General features: G+C 36.8%; 1 protein-coding gene across 1 annotated transcript; it reads right to left on the minus strand.

Moving 5' to 3' along the window:
- Positions 1 to 1908: 1908 nt before the first annotated feature.
- On the minus strand, positions 1909 to 4057 carry LOC125240534 (homeobox protein Hox-D3-like). The gene is given in 4 exon segments (XM_048148430.1): positions 1909 to 2930; positions 3022 to 3094; positions 3331 to 3758; positions 3761 to 4057. Coding segments are annotated over 4 exon segments (1650 nt in total). The 5' UTR covers positions 3978 to 4057; the 3' UTR covers positions 1909 to 1998.
- Positions 4058 to 27694: the final 23637 nt, after the last annotated feature.

A 27694-nucleotide genomic window follows, 5' to 3' on the forward strand; every position in this document is an offset into this window, starting at 1 on the left:
ATGTTAATGATTTGTTTTTATATTCCTTAAATAAAACTTTTGAAATTTGTTTTTAACTTTGTAATATAATACTACATATGTAACCGGCAACAATTAGATTAAAAACAGTGTTTGGAAACAGCTAGTTAATGGTTGCAATATGTAATTTATCAGCTTTATCACCTACGTATAATTGCTGATTTGCACTGCGATTTACTACTTATGTAAATTTTATTACTCATTCTCTGAAATTGGTTTAAATACTTATTTATCTTTATTTATTTATTTTGACTTTCTCGTTCTAATTTTTGAATACATATTTTCAATAGAAATGAAATTCTGGTGAAAGAGATTATTGTATTTCATTTTGTTATTAGAGTAAGTACTATCAATGCTATAAAATAACGACGATATAATGTCTCATTTGTTTAGTAAAATAATGTATATAGGTAACTCAAGAAAACAACAATTTTGTCTACCATTCATCACTGCCATAAAAAAACCTACATCACTTTATAATAATAGGAGTAAGGGAGTTCAAATATTTTATTTTTACATAAATTATGCAATATGTAACAATAACACTTTAATAGGGTACCGGATACCTAAATCGGTTTCAATAAAACACTTCATTGAAACATTTTCCTTAAATTGTAGAGTAATTCTAATAGGTAATAATACACACAACTTTAATTTTGACAAGTCGCACACTCAATAATTTCCGGAAGTGCGTCATACAACCGGACTGTCTCGTAAAAGTTAAGTTTCTAAGTGGAAATTCTGGTTATTTGCAAATTGCGTAGGTATTTTGTAAAATCTTAAAAAAATGAAATATTAAATTAATATTTCGGCATTATTACTTTTTAGGGAGTAAGTGAAATAATAACAAATTTATACTTTCCATCATATTTTTTACAAGTTTTTGAATTGCTAACTTTAAAAACTAATATTTTGACAAAACTGCTCTTTTGATGAGGGTGATATCATTATGGAGCATAGGTAATATTTATTTTATTTTGAAGGCCCATTTCAACGGCGCGCGAAGAGGTGTGTCAGGTGTGCCGTTCTCGAGAACGTTCTCATTTTAATATGGTGAATATTCTCCTGATCGAACATTCCCCATAGAAACGATATGCACGCTATAGGCACGCTTACTTATTATTCAACACTCAAATGCGTAATGTAATGATACTCGCATGCGAGTTCTCGCACCGTGTAAATGGGCTTTTATTGATAAATATCAATGGTATATGATGTAAAGGTATGTGATGAACACTGTGATAAACCTAAGTTTAACGAGAAAAAAAAAACATTTTTAGTTATTATTGTTATTAAAGATATCATATCCATATGCAACATAATCGTTGGTAAAACCAGGTTTTACGTAAATTAAAACTTACATGGTGCCAAGGTTGCAATGTATTTAACTACTAATGACAAACAAAAATATTGTATCATATTTACAGTTTTATTGTCTCTTCAATACCTTGCCTACAAAAATATTTACAAATTTAACAACAAATAACTGTTTATAATGAACATTTTTAACAATTAAACTAATTAAGTCCTCTACTAGCTTAGAAGAATATTATCTACATAAAACATGGAGAATTACAGATTCAATCAAACTTAAATCATATTAAAATTTGAATTACTGTAGAAACTGTCATTCATATTTAGCAAGTAAGTAGTATACTTATATACATACATACATACAATCACGCCTGTATCCCATGAAGGGGTAGGCAGAGCACCTGAAACTACTCGTTTCAGTGCCACTCTTGGCAAATAAGGGGTTGACAGAAAACGAAACTGTGACATTGCAGTGACAGGTTGCCAGCCTCTCGCCTACGCCACAATTTAACCCATATCCCACAGTCGACTTCTACGACACCCACGGGAAGAAAGGGGGTGGTGAAATTCTTAAACCGTCACCACACGGGAACGTCACCACACGGGAAACTTATACTTATATCAGTTTTGTAAATAGATAATTACATACTCGTATATATTAATTAATTATAAGGATATGTAAGAAAAATATTTGCTGTTAGAAGTGGAAGGATGCTGATTAGCCGAATCTGACGAGATTAAATAAGAGTAGTAAGGATCTTGTGGCAGCGGCAAGGAAGACCGAGCGTGGAGGTTGCTGTCCTCATACGTCGGGGCCGGAATCGAAGCCGGAATCGACGTACTGAATCCGTAGGCCTCTGAGGTCGGCGGGTGCATAACGACGCCAGATGATAAAGGATTGTAGTACGATGAAGTTGCCGTGTATCTCGAGATATCCTCGTTCAATTTTAAGCTCACGCCGTTCGGTACATACGAATCAGCAGGTAGCGTGGACAAAGTATTCGAATTCTGGAGTGATTCATCGTTCGAGTACCGATAAACGTCCGGCAGCGGTGAGTAAGTCTTGCTGGCGTTTGCAGCGTAGTACGAGCTATAAGATAAAGGCGTGTAAGACGGTAGCTCGCTCGAATTCTGCGGGCCCTTTATCACAGACTTCAACGTGTTTATCGACGGGTATTCCGGTGGTCTTGATATGGCATCATTCGGAGTCAAGCATATTTTATGATGGGATACGTGGCTGTCCGTGAGTAGACGTCGATGTCGATCGTGCCCGCCGCAGCTTCGCCCATGACTCAACTTATGGTCTTGATTCGGTGATAAACCTTTGGAACTCGTGGAAGGGCTGCTATCATCAACAGATGAGGAAGGCTTGTTATGTTTGTTATCCTTCTTATATTTCATCCTTCTATTCTGGAACCATATTTTTATTTGGCGTTCTGAGAGCTGTAAATAATTAGCTAGCTCGATACGTCTCGGTCGGCATAGATATCGATTCTGATGAAATTCGTTTTCTAACTCCACTAGTTGTGAGCTGGTGTACGCAGTTCGGGCACGCTTCGTAAAACCTTTCTGATAAGACGATGATTCCGTAGACATTTCTGTAAAAATAATTAGTAATTCACTATTATGGTTTCAAGCTTATTCACTCAATGAAATCACTAAATTAATAAAAGGCTTCAGTTATCTTACCGTTTTCCGAAAGTGAAGACGCAGTCGCTATAGATATGCTTGCCGCTGAAGATTTGCTATTCCACGACGTATTCTGAAAAATAAAATAACTTTTAATTAATACGACTCACTCCACTTCTGTACAGATAGGTAATGAATTTAAAACTACCTATTTGTTTAATTGACACAAGATGCAACTAAATTAAATTGTCATTATGGATCCGGTTGCCTTGTGGTAAATCACACTGGTACTTTTTGTGGTTAAGCCGAACCATTTTGTATCTTACTGTTACAACTATAAGGTGTAGATTTGTAAAACAATAAAGTTACCTGGGTTGTGAAACTGGACTCACGTAAGTCGTTGATTTCCCTGCCTGGATCGTTTGCTAACTCGTTGCCTATACTGCTTCTCTGGTGACACCGAACAGGTTCATTAGTTGCAAAATTTCTATTGTATATAATTTGATTGTCGTCATGAGAATTTTGATTATATATGTGCCCTGATTTTTCTATACAGTCCTCTGGTGCAGTGTCGTCGGTTCCTGGAGCATATGCGTTATTTGGGCTGTTACTGATGTTTTCATAATTAGGTATTTGATAGTCATATCTAGGTTCAACGTCTTCTTGGGTATTCGCTGGGTTATAAGCATGAGGAAGTCCAAGTATATCTTGAATACTAAAACTCGTAGAATCTCTTGAGTTATAGTCTTGCACGAAAGAATGTGGTATTGAGGAGAGGACCTCCGCTTTGCAGTCTGAAACGTGTTGTCGGTGCCAGGATAGGGTCCGCATTCTGACAAAATATCTTCAACGCCATGTGACGTCACGACATTGTTTTTGATTTCACGTTTCTGTGAAGATTTCAATATATGACTTGAAGTAGCTGCAGTAGAGTATTGAGACAGCGTTGAATCCCTCGAGTCTTCTAAGTCGTCATCCGACTGCAGGCTCGGAGGGGACGGGGTAGACGTTGACATTCTTGGAACACTCAATCAGATACACTTAGCACCCTTACGATACAAGTAATGATATCAAAACATAATAAAGTAGGAAAGTACTTAAACGACCGTATTGACTGAGGCTTGTTTACAAAATGCTTTTTTGTTCACCTGAATGTCGTTAATTTGGTAATGACTTTGTCCGTTAGTGTGTCGTGTCTGTACACGACAGGTTTCTTGGTGTGCGATAAGGCGGACATACCGGGTCTCTGATAGTAAATGGACACAAGATAATAGTTTAAAATCCTGGTATTCCGGTAGCTAAAACGCTTGTCACATCTGTCAATTCTAACTTGCTACTTTGCCTTCAACCGATAAGCATTGTACGTGTACGAGTAGTCGAATGGGTACGTTAAACCTCTTTTGAACTAAAAAATCTTATCAAGCGTAGGTACCTACTTACCTCGAGCATAGGTACGTCAGTGGAAAATAAGTATACGACCTATCAGATGGTAAGCAGTCGCCGATGTCTAGGGAGACCAACAAGCTATTTAAAGTAAAGTTTGTTAGTGTTACTTACTCGTAACTACGGGTTTCTGTAGGGCAGAGGTTCCCCAGCTCTAGATCTCTTGCTATAGATCTGAAATTACCGACTACCTACTTGGGATAAAGAAATGTCGCTGTCCTGTGGCTGTGACTTATATTACGTAAGGGAGTCCCCTCTGTCAACAAACTGTCCTGCAGTTTGGCAGAAGAATTAATGTTATCAAAGAAAGGTTTATTTTGAGAATAAACGATTTTTTTATTTATTTAAAATATAAATCAAAACTCGAAGTCTCGTCTATTTGTTTCTCATTCTTACATATTCAAGTGGAAAACTTGCCATTAGGGCCCATTTACACGGTGCAAGACGCCGCGTGCGAGTTTCATTAAATACCCACATTGTGGTGTGCTGAATTATATATGTAACCTCAACAGTCGACAATGTGGCTAAAATCGTTTGCGAGCGCCTGTAAATAAGCCCTTATTTTTATTTGACGTTAGTGGCTGCAGGTAGGTATAGCTAGTGTTATAAAATAGCCCAGCACGGGAAGCATGGTCTTGCGATAGACCATAAAATAGCAGACCGTCCCTATCGCACTATTTGTAAGTGCGATAGGAACGGCCTGATATTTTATCGTCTATCGCGCGACCATGCTTCCCGTGCAGGAATCGCTAGGTAAATATGCATATAATAACAATGGCGGTGCTACAGGTACCTAGTCTACATTTTGGAGATCAAAATTCAAAAGGGCTGAAAATACCTAATAAATACACCTAATACTCCCAAAAAATCATAGGCGAATTAAGTGTATTTAACCATTTATAGTTTACCTAAATCACTTAGTTTATTTGAGTTGGGTCACTGGGTGAATAGAGTCGACTATATGTAAACATATCCACAATTGGATTATAAAAATCAAACACTTAAGTACATCTTTATTCAGCTGCTGTGAGTATCGGGGTCGCATAAGTGATTAAAAACCAATTAAAACAAGGATAGGTCAAGGATGGGGCAATGCGTACATTTTTCAGAATTATAAGTTTTTATTGTACTTATTAAAAATATTTCTGTGGAAATAGGCATTTTACCCTCGCCAAATTAAAACGAAAATGGCCAATCAGAGTAGGTAGGTAAGTAATTTGTGTACTTTTGTAAATTGGCATAGTTATACTTAGTGGTGTCCAGGATAAACACACTAAAGGTCCTTGAGGGTAGGAGTTGTACTGGGGGTGTAGAGGGGGGTTGACTTTTTCAGATTTTTGTCTTGGTAGGTACTTACAGGTAAAGTAAAATTAACCTTGTTGTTTGAAAGGAAAAACAGGAAGGATTCGAACTGGTTACATCTCATACGAAGGTACCTTCAACAGTGGTAGGTTGTTCTACATAGTTGGTTGAACCTAAAGATGAACTTATCTACCAATTAGCCCACTTCATGTTCGTGATAAAACTTGATTTGTTGTAGACAAAGACATGTTACTAAGAAATAGGCACATCACATACTGTTACCACAGTATAAGGAATATTCAGTAGTTAATCTCCGGCAGGTAGATGCGGGCGGTCTCTACTGCGCAAGGTCACGCAGGGTTGAACAAAATTACTATAAAGTTAATCAATCAACTTCGTACAAAGTAAGTTGTTGTTATCTAATAGGTACTATTAGGTAACTGTAAGTATTAGTATAACAATACCACACCAGTCAATATTGAATACACAAAAAAATATTATTCATATATTAGTCGCAGAAGCGCAATACTAGATTGTGTAACGATCCCGAGCAAAATGAGATATTCACGGGGACGGCTTTTCACATCACGTATGTGGTAATTTATATGTTATACTTAGATATTATTTAAAACAAAAACGCACTTTCTACTACGTACCATTCAAGTAGGTACGTGTTTTTTTCTTAAATACTGACGAAATAGTATTTACATAAAATGTCTGAATAGATGGTTCCACAATATTTAAGTAGGTACCAAACTTTCGAGATAAGATAGATCGCATCATCTACCTAAATAAAAAACAAGTATTTGGTTGCAAAGTAATTAATGTCGTTACAGGTAAATCCTTATTGATTTTAATGCATCACTATATCTCACTTTTACCTAACGCTGCAAAAATATAAGTATAAAAACCACTTACTTTTCTGGAAGTCTAGGAATTGTGAAGAATGTTATATTCGGATTTTTAGAACTGTTCTCCATACATTCATAAACACTACAGTAACGAAATGACCTCGGCACTGACGTCATTTTCACACACACATCAAAACAGCGCGCAAACGCGGCCCCGGCTGTCCAGCCCAATAATTACCAGTTTCGCATGTTTTCGCTGCATGCGAGGGGAGGGAGGGGGACACACCGCGCGGCGTGAAGTTTGTAAGAAGAGTTATTACTGGTTTATACTGTGCTGTTACTGTAGTTTCAGTTAATGCAATAATGGTATTTTAATCCATTCGTCTACTTATTCGTATCTTCTTAGGTTCTTCAGAAGATTACAAAAATGAGAGAGTAAGAAGAGTCTAGTTACCATTTATATTTCACTCATGAACGATGATGGTGACAAATAATTCTTGGAATATGGTTGCGTGAGGATAGTATCTTTAATTTTTGTTGCATTTTTTCCCTTGTGTATTATGACCTGACGATGAATTGACGCGTATTGTGTACAAGACTTACTACTTACATAATAAGTGCTTTAAAAATATTGAGTTAAAGTACATCGATAAGTTTGGTCGCCTCTCCAGATTGACAGTCTATATTATTAACTTGTCTTTGCTATAGGTATGTGGGTTCAACACTCGGACCAAAACCACAAACGCTTACGCAAGTCGGGATGCTCACCGACTCATTAAGATAACCAGATATAAGGTGCCAAAAAATAAAGAAAAGCGACTAATTACGAAGGTAGTTAGATTTTATACATGGGTCCTGTATCTGTACCTCTCAAACGCCACTACCTAGGTGTTGCGAGGATCGGAAGGATCAAAAAGGAAGAAGGGGAACGGGAAACGTTAGAAAGGATATTTATTTAGGTATGTAAAAATTACTGCGAAATAAAAATAAAATTGTTTTGCTCTGCTCTTAAGCAAGAAAGACAGAGAAACAAGGTACTTACCTCACAAAATGTGTTTTTTTTTATGTTGGCGGTAGACCTTCCGTTCTAAAAAGCTACTCAAGACAACACCTGGTCACTTCTCGTTTTCATACCAACATCAACACCCTAAATAGTTCCCAGTTCGAAAGTAAACCAGATGGCATGGCCAGCATGATGAGACAGAAAGTCAGAAGTCCATACAAGTCCTTTACAAAGGTGTTTGGTCGAAAGGCATTGTCGTACGTGATAGATGGGCGCCCGTGAGATTGGGTCCCGCGCACGGCTTAGCTTGAGGTGCTGTTCAAATTATGACAACACCAGAATTAGTGCTGCGCCAAAATTAGTAGATAATGCGGTATTAAATGCGGCCGGAAATATTGAAAATCCAGGCAACAAATCCAATTTGTAATGTTGCGCAGCAATACTCTAACTAAACAATAGTGTAATGGTTTCTTAATTGTTTCATAGCTAATTTGTCAGAAAAAAAAGATATGAAATGGTATCCAATGTACTGATTCTAATATTTTATTTTTTGTTTAAAATGCGCAAAGACTAAATGAAGGATTGAAGATTGCACTATAACTTAGTCTTCGTCGTCGAGCAACAAAATTTAAAATTTTAATAAAATAATTATTTTACTCTAGAGCACATAAATTGCTCTGATTGTACGTGGTTAAATTTCATACTCACAGGTTTTATCACGCATTTTTATTGCTAGACCAAACAGCTGCACATAATCCAAGGACATCGAAATTGCAACCGTTACTGCAGTAAATTTACTGCTTTTGTCAAAAGCAGCCCGAATCCTAGCCGTATTCCTATAGCCCGTTACTCAGAAACTAACATTAGTGAGACCTCTTGACGGTTTAGAAATATTCGTGAAGGGAGACCAGGTAATGTTGCATAGTCTTAGTGTGCGTTGGGGATGAGCGCCCTAAGCGGGACGTCAAGCGATGATATATTGCGATTTACACTGAGGGGACCTTTTTTGTTCTCGCCGTAATGGTTTTAGTTTAATCGGCACCTCTGAGATAGACATATACAAATAGCTGTGAGAGGAATAGAGACGGAATACAAAACAGTATCTTTTTCCCGCCGAAGTGAATCAGAGTGCTGACTTTGGTTATTCACTGTCTGGTGGTTGTGAGCTTTCGTTGTGACCGTGGCATTTTGGGTAATTTTGAGAAAAAATTGATTCAAGTTTAGAAATGTTTGAAACGATAATTTTTGTGGGTACTATGAGTGATTTTTAGTGCACAGGCAAATTAAATATGTTAAGGTGAGTTTGTATTTAAGTTTTTTTTGGCCTTTTAGGAATATTTCTGTTGTTGTACCTTTTATAAAATATTCTTTATAGTTAAAGATTTCTTAAGGCTTCTCCAAAATGCAGATTAATGTTGTATTAGGTACTGAAAGTTATCTAAAATGTAGATATATCTGGGTATGAAAATTAGGCACCTAACATTTAATATAGAAGTGTATTTGGCCGGAAGTTTACCGCCAACTCATTTTACCTATTTGTGTTTTTTTTTGAAATAGTGCCATCTCGAAGAAAATTGGTCTAAACAGGAAGGAATGTTGTACCATACAGTAGCGAGCATTGCAGGTTCGTATTCGTAGAAGGCTTTCGTGCTGCCTGAATACAACACGAGCGCACAGATGGCGTTAGCATAGCAATCTTTCGAAGGTTAATTGTTCATACTCAAATCTTATGGAATTGTGCTGTTTATGTTTATAATCGATGTTACTTCTCGAGATGAGTTCACAAAATTTGGAAAAAAAATCGTTGGTGAAAAAAAAAGTCGACAATTGTGTAAATTTTTTATGGCATTCATTCCATTTAAGTATATCCCTCGGCCAAAGGTTTTTTCGTGTATTTAGGTTAGTTACGCGTTCTTCTGATTATATAGGCTCGCAACTCCAGACCTAACTTAAACTCAAAACGTCTGTCAGCTAAATGAATTCGCTTGCAAATTTACGGTCAACATAAGTTGCACCAGGCCTCGCCAGAATCTTAAACATTATTCTTTATACCTTCATACCGAGTGTGGGTAATGTTTCGAGATACCCTGTATAAAATGCGCTCCATGATATTCTGACACTATTCATTGCAAGATGTAAAGAATGCTTCTTCCTCGTTCCCTCAGTGCTATCGCGATCAAAAGTAGCGAGTCTCCATTAAATGCGGCCCTAAGCCATGTGGACTGCACGGTATAGGCTACCGCCAGTCGACTTCTTCATACAGTTAGACAATACAATATATATATATATATATAGGGGATTCGTTTAACGGTTCGTTGAAGGGAATTTGAATATCGTGTGTTGATTATGAAAGATTAAAAAAAATATTCACGTGTAAATTTTTTTTTTACATTTTTTGTGACTTGGTGTAAGGTGAGTAACCCTTTTAATGGATACCTCCTATTTTTGTTACTCCTTATATAGTTGCAAAGTTTATCTAAATAGTTAACTGGTTCATTCTAGAATATTCCTCGCTTTCCTGTGTTATTGGGAATGTGCAGCCTGCAGCGCAACTTGCGGAACTTTGCGACTCGCGGAAAGTATTCCCGCACTGACATCTTGAGTTTGCCTATGGTACAGCCATGAGACAATAGCGGTTTTATTCGACATTCTTTACACCCTCTGCTGTTTGCTAAGATGCCTATTATTTGCAGCGTAGCGAACGATGCATTAATGGTTTTATGTCGCATTCATATGAAAAATGATTAGCGTCTCAGATAAGGAGATCTTCAGCACTTGTTAATTCAATGGTTGACTTGACAGTCGTATCTAAATCAACTCATTAGAAGCGAGGCGGCGCGTGGCACGAATCGGCGTGTGATGTGTGATATCTTTTTTTTATAAATATCTCACCAATATAAATATATTAAAAAAAGTATTCATCATTGATTCCTACAGGATTAGAGATGGCAAAATGCCATTATGTTTTGATCGTGACTTACAAGTTCCAATCTAAGTATGTCATCGATTCCCTGATAATCGCGTAACCCTCTAGGTACATAAACAGCTGTCTGCCTAATCGATCAAAATGTCAATGATTGGGTTAGTTTATTAACCCCATTGTGCTGAGTAATCTGAGTCACACGGGAAAACATTATACTAAGTAAGCGAATCAAAATTTAAATATTTAAATAGGTCGGTGCCGGTCATGGTGACGATGGTGATAGTGACGATTAGAAAACGCAAACAGGCCAAACTTCACTAAATTTCACGCGGTCCCGCGGAGAGGGTTTGTACCAAAAATAGTATAAATATGGATAAGTTACCAAACATACAAATCGAAAAGAATATGGTAATTACACTAAAAACTATTTAAAACATTATAAAACCTCATAAACCCCTAACGCGATAAATGGAAGCCCTCTTTGAGCCCTGTCTCGATTCTTTCGAGTTTTATAGGCGTAACTCTAACTAGGTTGTGTTGTACCCTCATGACGAAGGGTATTTAGTGCCACCACTTAAGGGTGACTCATATGGTCCAGAGAGGCGGGTCGGGACGTGGTAGCTCCACATCCCACCTTTCAGCGGTCATAGAAAATGATGTGTCAGATGGCAGGGCCCGAGCCTCGCGTTGTACTAGTGAGAGTCATCATTAAAGAATCCTTTCTTCATAGAAGAAAGGAAAATTTAATTTGAAATCGCTGAACACTCATGACATAGCTCGCAAAATTACGCCTAGTGTTGTCGTGAAAGCTTCTTTGTGTTTATATTTGTGTTCAGCTTTATGTCGTGACATCGAGGATTGTTCTAACGCGTTTGTTATATTTAATGCCCGTGAAGTCTCGCGATTACAATTTGTTTTAAGCGTGTAGCTTGCAGTTACCAGAACGCTTTGTTTCGGCGGAGGAATGTCTCAGAAATTTTATTACACATCATTATGTATTAGCGAGACTAGCGAGTATGATCGTTAGTAAGACGTTTAATGGTTGCTCCTTTAATGTACACAAAATTGGAATTGCACCTGAAGGACGTCAAACCTACATCACATTATTTAAATATTTAACATTTTTTTGATTACGAAATGTATGATAGTTATAACTGACCAAGAACAGCCTATATCAAAGGTAGTGTAATTGTCCCTACAAATATCAAAGCCGTTTAAACTATCGTATCAAGAAGTAAGCTGATTTCAAAGATCTTGTTACACTGGTCCGCCCCAGAACGTTGGGACTTGCGCTCGGTGCCACCAATAAAAATACCTTCAGACCCAAGTGACGCGAGTCTCAAACTTTGAACACTTACCGCTTGTCTGTCCACAGACAATGTACATCGCATTATTAAGTGATCGACAGGGGTATAACTGTGCTTACCCAATAGTTATTTACACGTTTCTGCGATCATGTTTCATACAAAGTCAAAGATAATAATGGACCTACATTTCTAACTAGCCTTCTCTCGGCATTATCTCGAATCATGTAAACCTTCGAACCTCTTAATGGTGGTGAGTAAGTCAAAAATGGAAAGATAATAATGGACCTACATTAATTCTACACTCGCGTTTAGCTCCAGTTGTCATTGATTGTCTCGCAACCACGTTTACAGTACATTGCTGCTGGGAAATTTTTCTCTGAAAATAAGAGTAAGTCAAAAACACAGTATACGAGTAAATATTACCTACCAAGTAATTACGAGTGCTTTTATTTAAGAATATAAAATACCGTTTAATTTATCCTTAAAATAAATTGGATGTAGCGTAGGTATTCAAACAAGCATTTAAAAAAAAATAGTTTACTATCTTCCTGAAAATGCTATCGGCACGTTACAAATAGTGGCCATGCTATTTCCTATATTAGCCTGCAAAGTGCTAGAAAATGGGACATTAAAGCACCAGTAATAAATATCATGTAAGCTTCCAGCCCGCTCCGCTCTTGACAATTAATGACTCCAAGCTAACTGCTGTAAAAACTCAGACGGAAAATGCTTCGGGATTCTAACCTAAAATTATCGGCCAGATTTGAGGTTAACATAAGACAAGTATTATACGTAGATACGACGTAGTTCAAATACATCAGGGTCAAACACAACGCTTTTTTTTAAAAAAAAAAACTTCGCTTTTGGCAGTTTCAGAGATTCTGTTATTGTATTGCAATGATATCGTTCTTGATGTTCTCGAATAATGCTTCGTTCGAATACGGCAGTATGTATAGTGAACCGATATCAATATTAAAAATTCTGTCTGATGCTTGTCTTTCATCTTTACACGCTAAAAAATAGAAATCTAGATGAATATAACTCGAGGTCAAGTTATGAAAAGTACTCATTGTTTTTCATGTTTACGAAGTTTCGAGCAGAGCGGGTCGGAATAGGCTAGTTTCCTACTAGTGAAATCAGCTTCTTTTTATTAACTGTCAAAACGATTTGCTAATATGGAATTACTATGAAATACTGAGGAGTGACGTCACGGTCAATTAATTTAATTTATATCTCTCTTTTTTACTTATTAAATAGAAATTATGTTAAATAATAATTTATTTTGAAAAACAAACAATATAACAACTATAAATAAACTTAGAAATAAGGAATAAATAAAATAAATTAGATTTAATTAAAATAACTTATAAATAAAAAACCTCACCAAGTCGCTGCCACCGGGCAGTGTGCCCAGAAGGCTGGCCGCATTGCCACGTTGGATGGCAATGCTTATACGTTGAGCAAAATATTGGCCAGCCCTCTGGTCACCTGTGACGTCAATTAGGAGCGCCGCTAACTCTTTGTATAGCTGACGCGCGCTTGGCCCCCATGGCCCCAGTGTTTCCACACCAAACGCCGCAAAAATGTAACTGCTGCCAAGGGTGGCATATTTGCGGCGTTTCAGGTCTACTATGTTTAAAAATAACTACTGTCCATATTTTTCTTCTAATTATGTGGTGTTTTATTTTGTGCACTGCATAAAATATTTTATTTTAAGAAACTAGCCTATTGTAATTATGTACTTACTTTGTTTTCTGATACAGTCCAATGCATGTAAAACTAACCTGGAACATCACCTCTATATTTTTCCTGAGGCCTGCTTGTTAGGCTTTATTTGCCGAACAATACTATTTTTAATGCATTTTACAGAGTGGACTCGAGTCATTAATATAGCAGCAGTTTCTGGTTTTGTCAACATTTTGCTAGTCCTGTCCCGGGGACTCCCTATAAGCCCCATAATTCGCACCACGTAATAGGCACGGTTTTATATTAAAAACGTATCGCGCTGGGCGGCAGACAGATGCGCCGAATGTCTGTTAACGCCGTTCTGGCTGATGTTACCATAGTTACGAGAGTGCGGGCGAGTCGAAGTTTGACCGTAACTCAGTGTAAGTCTTTATTCAAAGAACCGACGATCCGGAGGTCGCGGGTTCGAAACCTGGCTCGTACCAATGAGTTTTTCGGAACTTATGCGTGAAATGTCATTTGATATTTGCCTGTCGCTTTTCGGTTTCGCAAGGAGGATGACTCAGAGAACCGACGATTTTTGAGTCGCACTAAATACTGTAACTTACGTGACGGACTTACGAGACCGCGCCGGAACCGAGCCAGACCATCAGTATTTAAATATATTATAAGGACATAAATATTATAAGGACATTCTTACACAGATTGACTGAGGCCCACGGTAAGCTCAAGAAGGCTTGTGTTATGGGTACTTAGACAACGATATGTATAATATATAAATACTTATGTACATAGAAGACATCCATGACTCAGGAAAAAAATATCTGTGCTCATCACACAAATGAATGCCCTTACCGGGATTCGAACCCGGGACCGCGGCGTAGCTGGCAGGGTCACTACCGACTGCGCCAGACCGGTCGTCTAAATTATTTCACCTGTTAGCATGAGTTGCGAGAACGCACGCTTCCTATATCTTGTTCCACTTCAATATCCTTTATACAAAGAGCAACCGGTCGCCTGTAGATGAGAAGGTGGCTCACACCATCGAATCAAAATTTGAAAAAAATATGACAGGCGAATTCTAAGGGTTACCAATAATTGCTCGAAGATGCTTCCACGTCGTCGTCGCTGAACGCAGCCGTACGCAAGTCCATACTAACAGACGACATAAAAACATCTCAAGGATTTTTTTCGAATATTGTGCATTTCGCTCCTGCTTGCTGTATTGGCTGAAAGACATGTTTCGGATATCGTTGTGTTATCGGTGTACGTTTAAATTGGCCTTTTTGATATGTCTATTAGTATAGACTGGTTTACTAAGACAAGCTAGCATCGCTGGCGTCTGTAATTCCGCCCCTGAACCCGGGCCAACTTTTGATATGAACCAAACTGCCATATTGACTTTTATTACTGTAACGTGTTATTGCTGCCGATAGCAAAATGCAGCTGAAACTGGGCCAAATATAAACAAATCTTTGCATGTAGCTCCGGGAGCTGAATAAAAGCCAGGTACTAGTAAAATATTGCTAGTAGAATTATTTTAATTTAAAATATTATAAAGGTGCATGTAAAATATACTTTGCGGTTCCTGTATTCTGCCAATGAACGCTCTTTTGTTTCTTGCAGAAAATGTGTTCACATTGCTTGCACTGGCTGCAATTTTGCAGTCTTTGTGTACAAAAGTAATAAAAGGATAGGATATATTTTCATAAGTTGTGTTTCTTCGAAAAAATCTAACTCTTGTGATGTTATGTACGTTTTCTTTCAACCCCTTAATTGCCAAGAGTGGCACTGAGACTTTAGTAGTTTCATGTGCTCTGCCTACCCCTTTATGGGATACAGGCGTGATTGTATGTATGTATGTAAAATGTATTTATACCTGGTGCCTTTCGTGCTGGGCCTATTATATATTCTGTAGATGGGCTTAAGTGCATTTTCACATTATCCGATCCGATACCGGATGTAGGAAGGATATCAAAGGAAAAAATTCAAATCTGGCGGCTCAAATATATGGAATATCGGTCCTACATCCGATATCGGATCGGATAATATGAAAACGCACTAAAGATTATCTTCGTATCAAATTCCTGTAATCTGAATAGGCCTAGAGGCAAGGCAGAGCAAATCATGATCGCAGTTGTGCATGATAATTTAACGGCCGCAGTAAAATTTACGTTCAATTATAGACATAATTTACTTTTACGTCCGCGACAGTAATCCGCGATAAATAAACCCCGCGATTACGAGCTTTTACGATTATTGAAAACTTCAGTGTTTATTATTGTTTGCAGGATACTTCTGCAACATATCATTGGTTTTGAGGTTGTATTGCACAAGTTTCTAATGCTACACGGACTGACCCTGACACCATTCAGTTGTGGTGCAGTGAAATGTGACCATTCCATCTCTTAACACTAAATATAGTAAGTAATAAATCTGTCATTTTCAGTGCAAAATGTACGCTGTGGTGTATGTGTGGTGTGGTGTGTACTACGCTGTGGTTGGCTGAAAAACTATGACAAATACGAACGTGTCCGCGAAAATAGGGGAATAGATCATTCACTTTACCTAATATGAAAACTTTTTGTCTATAGGTATTAAAGTTCATAGTGACTTTAAAAAAAATCCAAAAAAGGTAATCTGCACATTTCACAGCAACACCTACATTTAAATCGTAGGTAAATACTTATTTTTTAATCACACCCTATCCATTCTGTAGGAAATGCGAAATGCGAAAATCTCATCATACTGGGCACATCCTGGTTTAAACATTAATCCATTGAATGTACACCACCTGCAAATAATCTAAACTGTTCAGTCAATATAAAGTTACAAATACAATAGTAAGTACCGTCCCCTGCATATGTCCTCAGATTACGTATTCTCGTAGCTTAAAGAGTCAAAGATCAGACACACTGTTCCAGCAATCGCCACTAAACGAGTGGTTTTTGAACAAAGTTACAAAATATATTAACAATTTAACATATTTTTCTGGCCTCGTAATTCAAAGTTAGATACAAAGTTATTGTGCCATGTTTACGTCAACGGAACCATAGGGTGCCATAGGTAACAGATTACTTGGTAACCGATTGGAACCATTGGAGTTCATTGCCCTCGGGTGACAATTATGCGAGGGGTCGAACCTAACCCAGCCTCTCCAGATTTCAGCCTTAGTTAATACTTCGTCATCGTCAGTGTAAAATAAACCCGCGTCGATAACTTTATACAATATCTTACCTACCTATTAGGTAAAACTAACCTAGTAAAGATGGAGGTTTACAAGTTTTGTCGGAAAACATAGGCCGCAAATTCATCTTAATTCAAATGTCGGCCTGAATACCACTACATCCAAATTAGAATTCAACGAAAATCTGCCAGCTTTTAAATAAAATCGAGAAAAAATAGTTATTGCATGGCAGTTTGGCAGTAATAACGTGCTGCCCGAACAGACTACAGAATGTGCCTGTCGAATTTATGAACGTTAAATAGCGCTTTTCAACGCATTTATTCCTTAAAAAGTAAAATTGGAAAACATTTTACTTATTTGCACTGTAAAATGCAAATGAAAACTGGCGCCCCGTTTTCTAGCACTAATGAGCGCAGTTTCAGGACATAGATTACGGTTTTACAAACATGCTTTATTTGTATGAGTAAATACCGTAAATCGTGTTAGCTTACATACAGAAATGAATATGAAAATTTACTTAGTTTTTATCTGAAATATGTGCATGCTTAAAGTTTTATGTACCGTCTTGTATTTTATAGTCATTTTATTTTACATATCAGAATATCATATAATTATTACGATTTTTTAACTAAGTCTCAGGAAAAACTCGATTTTATGAAAAATTGTGTTCATTATTACATAAGCAAAGTTTAAAAAAAAATGCAAAGGCATGAATCAATTTTATGTACCATGCACATCAGACGCTTAAGTAACTACCTATAACTTTAGTTGCTTACCCAATTTGTTTTACCTTATGCAGTATTTCCTCTAAAAGCATATTAATAATATGCTTCTGAAAGTTATAAATATGATTAAATATCCGGGTGGTCCGGACGCAGGAATCGTGAATAATGCCGGAGATGAATTACTGGAACCTGGATCTGGAATAAAGCCAGCACATTAAAAGAATTTACGCAAAATTAATCTGAGATTGCATATTTTACCTCTTTATGCATTAAATGGCTAAATTTAGAACTGAAGTTTTTCCGAGGGTTTCTCAAGACAAGAAGTTTTTAAAGACTCGCATGTAACGTACCTGATGGCGATGATGTGATGGGCTTATCCATACCGACGTGTTAAAACGTTGAATTTTATTAAGTAAGTATGTTCAAAATATTGAATGTTTTCACAAAGTTAGATTTTTTTACAAGTGCTAATTTTATAATATTTAAATATTTCCGGCTTCGCCTGTAAAAGGCAATTTTGGTTAAGAAAGAGAGCCGGAAAGAGGGCTAACAGATTCGTTGTTCCTGACCTACATTCCGTTAATAAAAGTTGGAGATATTCATGAAGGGCGAATAGTTATCCATCCAATATTTCTAAATCATAGGTTAAAGTTTTATCTTCTATACTCGTTTAACAAAAATATTGAAAAATATCAGTAGGTAAATACTATTTTTTGCACTAATAATAATACATTTTAAATAGCCAGTTGCAAATCAAAAGATAAATATTTCAAAATTATTTCAATGTATGAAATGTGCTGCTATAATTCTCGCGCTAGTTCATCACGAGTGCGACATGTTTGTTCGCGAGCGCGATGCCATAGATTATTACACTATCCAAATGGATTCATAAATTGACACGGCACTCGTAGTTTACGACGTGTATGCCATACTGAACGTAGGTAGTTATAGTTTATACATTTCACTATATTTACATCTGGCTGTAGGTAGGTATCCTATGTATTTTTTGTACAAATGTTAGTTTACCAGAAAGGAAATAAAGTAATCTATAAAAATATTTTAAATTTAACTTGTAAATAGGTACTTAATGTGAAATATACATACTTCATAAATTAATTCACTAACAATAGTTTTATGAATTCTCTGTAATGCTAAGTACAGCTGAACAGTATGTGGTCGTAACGGATGATTTTTCCACGTTCTAATTCCAGCAACACTGCCGTTTTAAATTGGGCCGCGTAAAGAGCGGTTACTGCTCATATCGCGTCAAAACGTAAGCTTCCCGCGGGACGCAGTTACCAGTGTAATATTGGCAGGGCTAGGGATGGGCATAACGCTGGCTTGCAGTGTTATCGATAAACAAACAAAACCTGCCTAAAGAGCGGTTACTGATCATATCGCGTCAAAACGTAAGCCTCCCTCGGGACGCCGTTACCAGTTTAATATTGGCACTGCTAGGGTGGGCATAACGCTGGCTTGCAGTGATATCGATAAACAAACAAAACCTGCCTAAAGAGCGGTTACTGATCTTATCACGTCAAAATATAAGCCTCCCGCGGGACGCCGTTACCAGTTTAATATTGGCAGGGCTAGGGATGGGCATAACACTGGCTTGCAGTGTTATCGATAAACAAACAAAACCCGCCTAAAGAACGGTTACTAGTCATATCTCGTCAAAACGTAAGCCTCCCGCGGGACGCCTTTACAAGTTTAATATTGGCATCGCTAGGGATGGGCATAACGCTGGCTTGCAGTGTTATCGATAAATAAACAAATAATTCGTAAAGAGAGGTTACTGCTCATATCGCGTCAAAACACTCAAAACGTAAGCATTCTGCAGGACGCCGTAACCAGTTTAATATTGGAACCGCTAGGGATGGGCATAGCGATGGCTTGCAGTGTTATCGATAAAAAACCGAGCTGCCTGATAAATAACGGTTACTTGTCACATCACGTCAAAACTTCATAATAATTCTAACAAACACGACCATATTATACAAATATGTTGAAATGTTTTATAATTTTTGTACATAAGCTCGATGGTATTGCATTATCACCTTAACTTTAAACCTATGTACAGACGTATTAATCCATCACCATCATAATTATTTTCACGGAAGCATACGAACATGCTGTTCTAGTCAATATCAGTATCTAATAGAATAATAAAAAAATAAAATAAAATAAATAATAAATATTGGGGACACATTATACAGATCAACTTAGCCCCAAACTAAGCAAAGCTGTTATAATGTTATATTAGTTTAAGGTGGACCAAAATGTTGACCGAATGGGCGCTTTCGGATGTAAGAAGCGCCTGCCGTCCGTTGGCTCGTTGGGTGGACGACATTCGAAACACTATGGGGCACCTCTAGATGAGATTAGCCCAGGACTGGGATAAGTAGCGTACACGAAGGGAGGCCTGTGCTCAGCACTGGGCGATTAACGGCTGAAATGATGATGATGATGATGATGATGAAATTAGCCTTCTAAGCTGTATTATGGCCAATTTAAACTGTACGTCTGAAAGTTTCATGTCAGTACATACAAATTTTTATTTATGGTATGTCAATACCATAAATAAGAATTTGTATAAAAAAAAACCTTCTTTATCGACACATCTGATTCTTCCCCATCACTAGTGCTGAAACAGTATTTATTGAGCCGAGTACAGAGTAGAAAATATTGACAGCAACGCCACTTTATTACACGTATTCCAAACAGTAATATCGATATAGTCATAGGGCTTACATAGGGGAAAAAAACTGCATTTTATGCAGAAAGCAAGCCACTTTGCACAGTGATACTAGGGACCAATACAAATGATTTCATCCGAGGAAACACGATTTTCATCCACTAGAATTCAAGATGGCGGACATTTTCCAAAATGGCGGCCGCATATTTTTAAAAATTTATAGAATCGTAACGGCTGCACCGATTTTGATGGTTGGGGTGTCTATCGTATTGTATTGAAGCGTTTATTAATATAAAAAATTAAAGTCATAAAAAAATTTAAGATGGCGGCCGAATAATAAGAAAAATATGAAAATATCAAACTTTTTTTTCATTCTCGTGCAATTTACCAATAAATTTTCTATGATATGGCTACATTTATATGTATTTAAATTAAACCTGATAATATTATCTACATAATAAAATAAAAATCATGAAAATCCGTTGAGTAGTTTTTGAACTATACCCATTTCAAATGGAGCGCGCGGATTTAAAAGACGTTTTCGCACGTGATGTAAACAATTTTGGAATCATAACGGCTGCACCGATTTTAATGGTTCGGGTAGCTATCAGTTTGTATTAAAACATTTATTTATATAAAAATTAAAATCATTTAAAAAATAAAGATGGCGGCCGAATAATAAAAAAAATATGAAATTTAATTTTTTTTTTATTCTTACGAAATTTACAAATAGTTTTTCTACCATATGGACACATTTTTATTTATTTAAATAAAATCTGATATTAACATCTGCAAAATAAAACAAAAAACATTAAAATCCGTTCAGTAGTTTTTGAACTATACGCATTGAAAATGAAGCGCTCGGGTTTGAAAGACGTCTTTGCACTTGATATGTGATGCATCGTATCGTTTGGTACCGCTATACAGGCAAGACTGATTATTTATTTTGGTCACAACTTACTATATTACTATTCAGAATCAATGTTTTTAGTATTTATATACATTATTCGTTTTTTATTCCGAGTTTAGGTATATTTAGATAACCCCCGTAAACTTGACCATCACATAATTTTTATTTTAATATGTAAAAGAACTTAAATGCACATAACATAACATCTGTATTAATAGCAATTGTCCTTTCCGAGGACTCCAGAGATAATTTTCGACAACTTCTGTAGGGGGCTACAGAAATATCTATGTATAAAATAACTTGTTTTCTGCGACAAGGAGCGTATGTTTTTGTAGTGCTGGCGATGTTGGTGGAATGCTGGTTATTAATTTTGGTTGGAAACAGTTCCTTGCGCACCAAGTTAACCGATAAATTTTGAGTCTGCGGATCAACTTTTCAAGCTTGGCCATTATTCCTCCAGGAAGACACTGTTCAGTATGACAACCAACAAGACTTTTTCCAGAAACTGTAGCCTGTTGATGTTATAAGTGTGGTGACTTTTTTTTTCTAAACCATTTACTTCCTCAGAGAACATTTAACTACTCCGCTATTTCAGGGTAAACCATAGGAACGTAACCGGAAGAAGCTGATAGCCTCATTGTACCTCACGCAAAAGATATAGCGGAACAGGGACTCACGCGTATCATCACATCTTCCGATACAGATGTCTTGGTATTTAAATAAAAACCACTGGAGTCTTCGGGTGAAGGATAGACGTCAGTGGCCAGATTCGGGTTTGGACCTAGCTTAGAGCCTCGAAAGGTCTTTGCCTCATGAGAGGCCTCGAGTGAGTTCAGGGTGGTAACGGATGCTAGAGTGTCCCATGCCCTTCGTTGAGTTTATCTCGCAGTTTGTAGCCGTGGAGGCTTTCAGGGCGTTACGTGCGAGATCGGACGTGATGTAAATGGAGGCAGGAATTTCAGCAAAACGACACTTTACGAGTGCCTAAGCCGCCAAACTATACCGGTAAACAGGCCTGAGTCCATGCTTGCTCACTAAAATATGTGTTAAGAACGGTCCCAATTTGGCATTTAAGCATGTGATCTATGGAGCTAATTATATTGGGAAATTTCCAATTCTTATCTAGTATATTTTCTTAATACTTCAAATGAGAATAACCTACCGGAGTATAAGTTATAAAGTAGCTAACACTTTGGATCTTAGAAGACCGACTGCTATTCATGGTTTTTACACTTTTTACGCCTTTACGTCTGACACCACTTCTTTTTTCAATACAAAAGGAAAAAATCATGTTCTAAAACATTGTTTGCACACACACTGAAGTTATACCAGCTTTGATAGAAACATCGCAGTAACTACAAAGTCTTCCTGGAGGAATAATCGCCATGCTTGAAAAGTTCACCTGAACTTGGTGAGCAAGAAACTGTTTACCACCAAAAAATAATTAGTACCTAACCAACATCGGCAGCACTCCGTGTCGTATAACAACGCCCCATATTCTGGATATTACTTCTGTGCCTATGCCATCATCCTGGGGTTGGAAGACGTACAATGATAGTTGGGTACTGCAGTGGTCTGAAAACAGGGAGATATGGTATGAATATGTATACTTGGACAATTGCGGTTGTGAAAAAGGCTGCGAAACAATACGCTGTACGTGTTGTGGGTCTACCCTGCGCGGCGCAATTCAAATAATGCAATGTATTAATAATGTTATATTTGCAAAGGCATCTGCCAAAATAAAAACTATTTTGCAATTATTATGTTATTATGTTATCATTATTTCCTTGTATTTTGATATTATTTTGTATGACTCTTTTATCTTTCAGTATAACCTAGACGAGAAGCAAAAAGTATGTTTTGTATTAATATTTGTTGTGTTTTGTGTTTTGTATGAATAAAACTATTGAATCTGAATCTGAATCTGAATCTGAATCTGAATCTAATATATGTTTCCGTAGCCCCCTACAGAAGTTGTCGAAAATTATTTCTTGAGTCTTCGGAAAGGACAATTGCTATTAATACAAATGTTATGATTGTTATGTTATGTGCATTTAAGTTATTTTACGTATTAAAATCAAAATTATGTAATGGTCAAGTTAACGGGGGTTATATAAATATACCTAAACTCGGAATAAAAAACTAATAATGTATATAAATACTAAAAACATTGATTCTGAATAGTAATATAGTAAGTTGTGACCAAAATAAATAATCAATCTTGCCTGTATAGCGGTACCAAACGATACGATGCATCACATATCAAGTGCAAAGACGTCTTTCAAACCCGCGCGCTTCATTTTCAATGCGTATAGTTCCAAAACTACTGAACGGATTTTAATGTTTTTTGTTTTATTTTGCAGATGTTAATATAAGATTTTATTTAAATAAATAAAAATGTGTCCATATGGTAGAAAAACTATTTGTAAATTTCGTGAGAATAAAAAAAAAATTGATATTTTTTTATTATTCGGCCGCCATCTTTATTTTTTAAATGATTTTAATTTTTATATAAATAAATGTTTTAATACAAACTGATAGCTACCCCAACCATTAAAATCGGTGCAGCCGTTATGATTCCAAAATTGTTTACATCACGTGCGAAAACGTCTTTCAAATCCGCGCGCTCCATTTGAAATGGGTATAGTTCAAAAACTAATCAATAGATTTTTATGATTTTTATTTTATTATGTAGATAATATTATCAGGTTTAATTTAAGCACATAAAAATGTGGCCATATCATAGAAAATTTATTGGTAAATTGCACGAGAATGAAAAAAAAAGTTTGATATTTTCATATTTTTCTTATTATTCGGCCGCCATCTTAAATTTTTTTATGACTTAAATTTTAATATTAATAAACGCTTCAGTACGATACGATAGACATACCAACCATCAAAATCGGTGCAGCCGTTACGATTCTATAAATTTTTAAAAATATGCGGCCGCCATTTTGGAAAATGTCCGCCATCTTGAATTCTAGTGGATGAAAATCGTGTTTCCTCGGATGAAAACGTTTGTATTGGTCCCTAGTATCACTGTGCAAAGTGGCTTGCTTTCTGCATAAAGTGCAGCTTTTAACCATAATTTCGCCGTAAGCCCTATGACTATTGCGTTCCGATCGGCGTCTAGCGTCAATGATTGTCATTCGGCTAGGCCACCAGCGCTCTTTACACTGAGGTGCATATTAAACTGAATTGGCTATTCGATTCAGAGCTTTAATAAGATCTTTGAGGTTATGTTAGTTTAAAACAGAATTAAACATTATAAAGATTAGGGCGTATTACGAGCCTTTGAAAATACAAGGGAGAAAATCTATATACTGTGTATTCCTTCGTTTTACCTATTTGTTGGTCTATTACAGCATATTAGTTTCTCTGAAATCCATATAGATAATTGAATGACTGCTTCTACCCTTGGGCATTGAGCCCAGAGCTAACTAAGAACCATACTCCATAACTGATACCATATTCATGACGGCGTCAATATTATATGTGTCGCTAACATATATGGTAAAAGATAGATTATTTTTAAATACTTACCTTAAAAATATAGCTACTTGTTAGTAACTGCTGTATAAACCATACGAGCCTGATGAATGATAACTATGCCGACATTTTGCTCAAGAATATCTTTCAAATGATGACCTGATGAGCTAGTAACGCAACCGCGCCATCTCGTTTTCTTCACATCTACATAATTTAGTTAAACCAGACTCCGTTGTGCCTTCCTTGGCCTTTCTTGAGGACCTTCTGCCTTTGGCCTTCAGGTTTCGTGAGCTGGCTCCTATTCAACATGAATATCTTCCAATCTCCATGTCTATAAAGGCTTATTTGGAGCGGAGTGATTTCTCGCATGCAGGTTCTAGTACCGTGTAAACAGGGCCCTAAAGCTAACATGTATCAGTACTGTAACTAGTTACCGACGTGTTGAATTTATCACCAAACGGCAACTACCCGTAATGAGATAGCCAAGTACTGGTATTAGGGAAAGGCATTCGAGCATAACTGATGTGTGGAACTGGTCGTAAATAAATTATCTCGCCCGTAATCTGAATTAATGGCGCATTATATTACGGTCAAATTGTACTCATGTATGATGCGTCAGTTTGTTGAACATTGCATTAGGTAAAGCTATCGATTAAGGGCCGGTTGCATCAAACCGCCTGTCGCTGTTAAAGCGTTCGTTAAATTTTTGTGTATGGAAAGTTCCATAGAAGTTTGCTGCGTGACGATGATGTCTGTCAAATATGGTTGATGCAACTGGCCACCTGGCCCTTAGTGTCATCTGTGGGACTATTTAAGCAAAATATTCAGCTAAAAATACCGTATTTCTCCCCCCATGGTTCTATTTGGTGGAGTTCCCTTCTGGTGTTTCGGGTGTCCATGGGCGGATTGGGCGGCGGTGATCGCTTACCATCAAGTGACCTGTCTGCTCATTTGCCTCCTCGCATAAAAAAGAGCACTATTTAGATACTTTCCATGGTCTCTCCAAACTCTCACATTTATAATACCTACATATTTATATTTTAGCAGCAATTATATTTTAACCTTACCTGCAACATATCGAAAGTTAAAAATAATTTTTTTATAAGCTAATTGCTATAATCGGTTTTCAATCCGTCTTCTATAGCGGTTTATAAAAATCAGGTAAAAGTTGAGGAAAAAGTTTTTCAAATATTGGTTGGGTAAAACCGTGATAAAATATCAAACACTTTTAAAAGTTGCAAAAAGAATGTAAAGCGAGGAGTATAAAAGCCACGTTACCACGCGGACGCCGGAAAATGAAGGTAGTCTAGTGGGTAGTTTAATCAATAACCCTTTCAATAGGATGGAGGGCCCGTAATCAGAGCAGTCACGATCTAGATAGCTACTGTAGCTAGTGAGATAGCAATAGCAGTATTATATATTACATATTAAATTACAATACGAGATACTGTCAAAACATGTTATGATAAATATCTCGTACCTATGTTAGTTAGTAGGTAATCGTACCTGACGAAAGTTAGATTGTTCAAAACAAAAGAGCGTAACGTAAGAAACCGCCCGCCTTGGAGTCGCATCCGCTAACTTATTAAGAAGAAAATAAACAATGCGCGTCACGGAGTCCTTCGCACCGCATAAAAGATACCAAATTTAAATAAAAATACACGCTCATCCCGTTTTTGTGGAATATTTCATTAAAACACGCAATGACAGGGGAATAAAAGATTTTTTTTCAGCCGTTTTTGGTACATGTGACGCCGAAGCGAAAATGGCACGGTCCAAAATGGCGGGTGAAAGATCAATATGACCTACCAAAAGGTGAGGCTGTCCTGCTCGCACTTCCGCGCTTTGTGCGTCCCTCTCGCTCTGGCGAGACAGCGCGTCACAGTTTCGATATGTCGCATGACGACACAGATTTCAGTTGCAAATTTTCCTTGAGCCCAGTACATTCGCAAAACTTTAGAGTTCTCGGTTAGATTTTCTGTTTGCATAGCGATTAGCGATTTGCGGTGGATGTCATTTCCTTGGGTCTAGAGATAATACTTGATTATGAAAATTTTGGGGGTTTTAAATTATTTAACGTTGTGCAAATACGACGTGTCATTGGACCTGCTAATTATTAAACTGTCAGAGGCTTACTCGTACATTAGATAAATACATAAATTAAATATATTGTGATTGCTATAGTTACCTATTGACTTCATATATAGTTAATGGTTCTGAATAAACAAGGTAATATTTAGAAGTCATTTAGTGTTAAGCGTGTGCTTTGTTTCATTTTGCCTAAATATGCAGATTGACTATAGTCTCGGTCAATAACTAGCGATTATTCTACAGGCAAATATATAGAAAAAGTGAAGCAAATGATGTACTTACAAGAAAATAATGGTAAACCCATTGTTTGTAGTCTGAAAAAGGTGCGTTTATAAATAAACTGTTATAGCTTTTTAAGCCCTTTTATGATCCCGTCTTTGCCTCTGAAGCCATTATAATTCCTCCTAATTTTCCAACTGAAAAACCAATGACCTTTTAATCACTTTCCGCTGATGAGATTTCTAGTTCAAATAGGCAATCTCCAAATGCGTCTGGTGGCAAATTTATGGTCGAAGGGTTACATTTAAAGCGAATGACATCCAAGTTAATTAAATTATGGATTATAAATTCACTTTGAGAATGAGTCGTGACTTGGTAACTTCATTTAAAAAACAAATTCATGAGGGTAACTGAAGGACGCCGCGACTAGACGTTATTTAGAGTTCCCCTGTTTACCCTTAATGCTTTATAATTTGGAGTTATTTAAGCACCAGACTTCAGTGGGGTCCAACTGTTGTAAGGTTACATTCTAGTGGAATGGTGAACACAAAGTAATTATGAAGCTATCAGCTGAGCTATGTCACGTTTTGTTCCCTTGGGTCACTGGAATATTTTTGGATAAAAAAACTTCGGTGTTACGGTAACATGGCGGTATTTTTAAGCTTGATTGTTTTAGTAAACATTCACACTACCTAGGGGGTTATATTTTGGTGAATTATTATTATTAGGTACCTATTAAAAGTGATTAGTGGCTATTTGCATATTTTTCTGTTGTGTTTTATTAACTAACATTTTTATTCCTTTATGTCTTGTGAATTCCTTATTCGTCTAGAATCTTATATAGTAACTTTAAAACAGAGTAAAGAAATAATAAATAATTTGAGAGTTTTAGAGTGAACAGG

The sequence above is a fragment of the Leguminivora glycinivorella genome, chromosome 2 (genome assembly GCF_023078275.1).
Source record: "Leguminivora glycinivorella isolate SPB_JAAS2020 chromosome 2, LegGlyc_1.1, whole genome shotgun sequence".
In the NCBI taxonomy this organism is placed as follows: domain Eukaryota; kingdom Metazoa; phylum Arthropoda; class Insecta; order Lepidoptera; family Tortricidae; genus Leguminivora; species Leguminivora glycinivorella.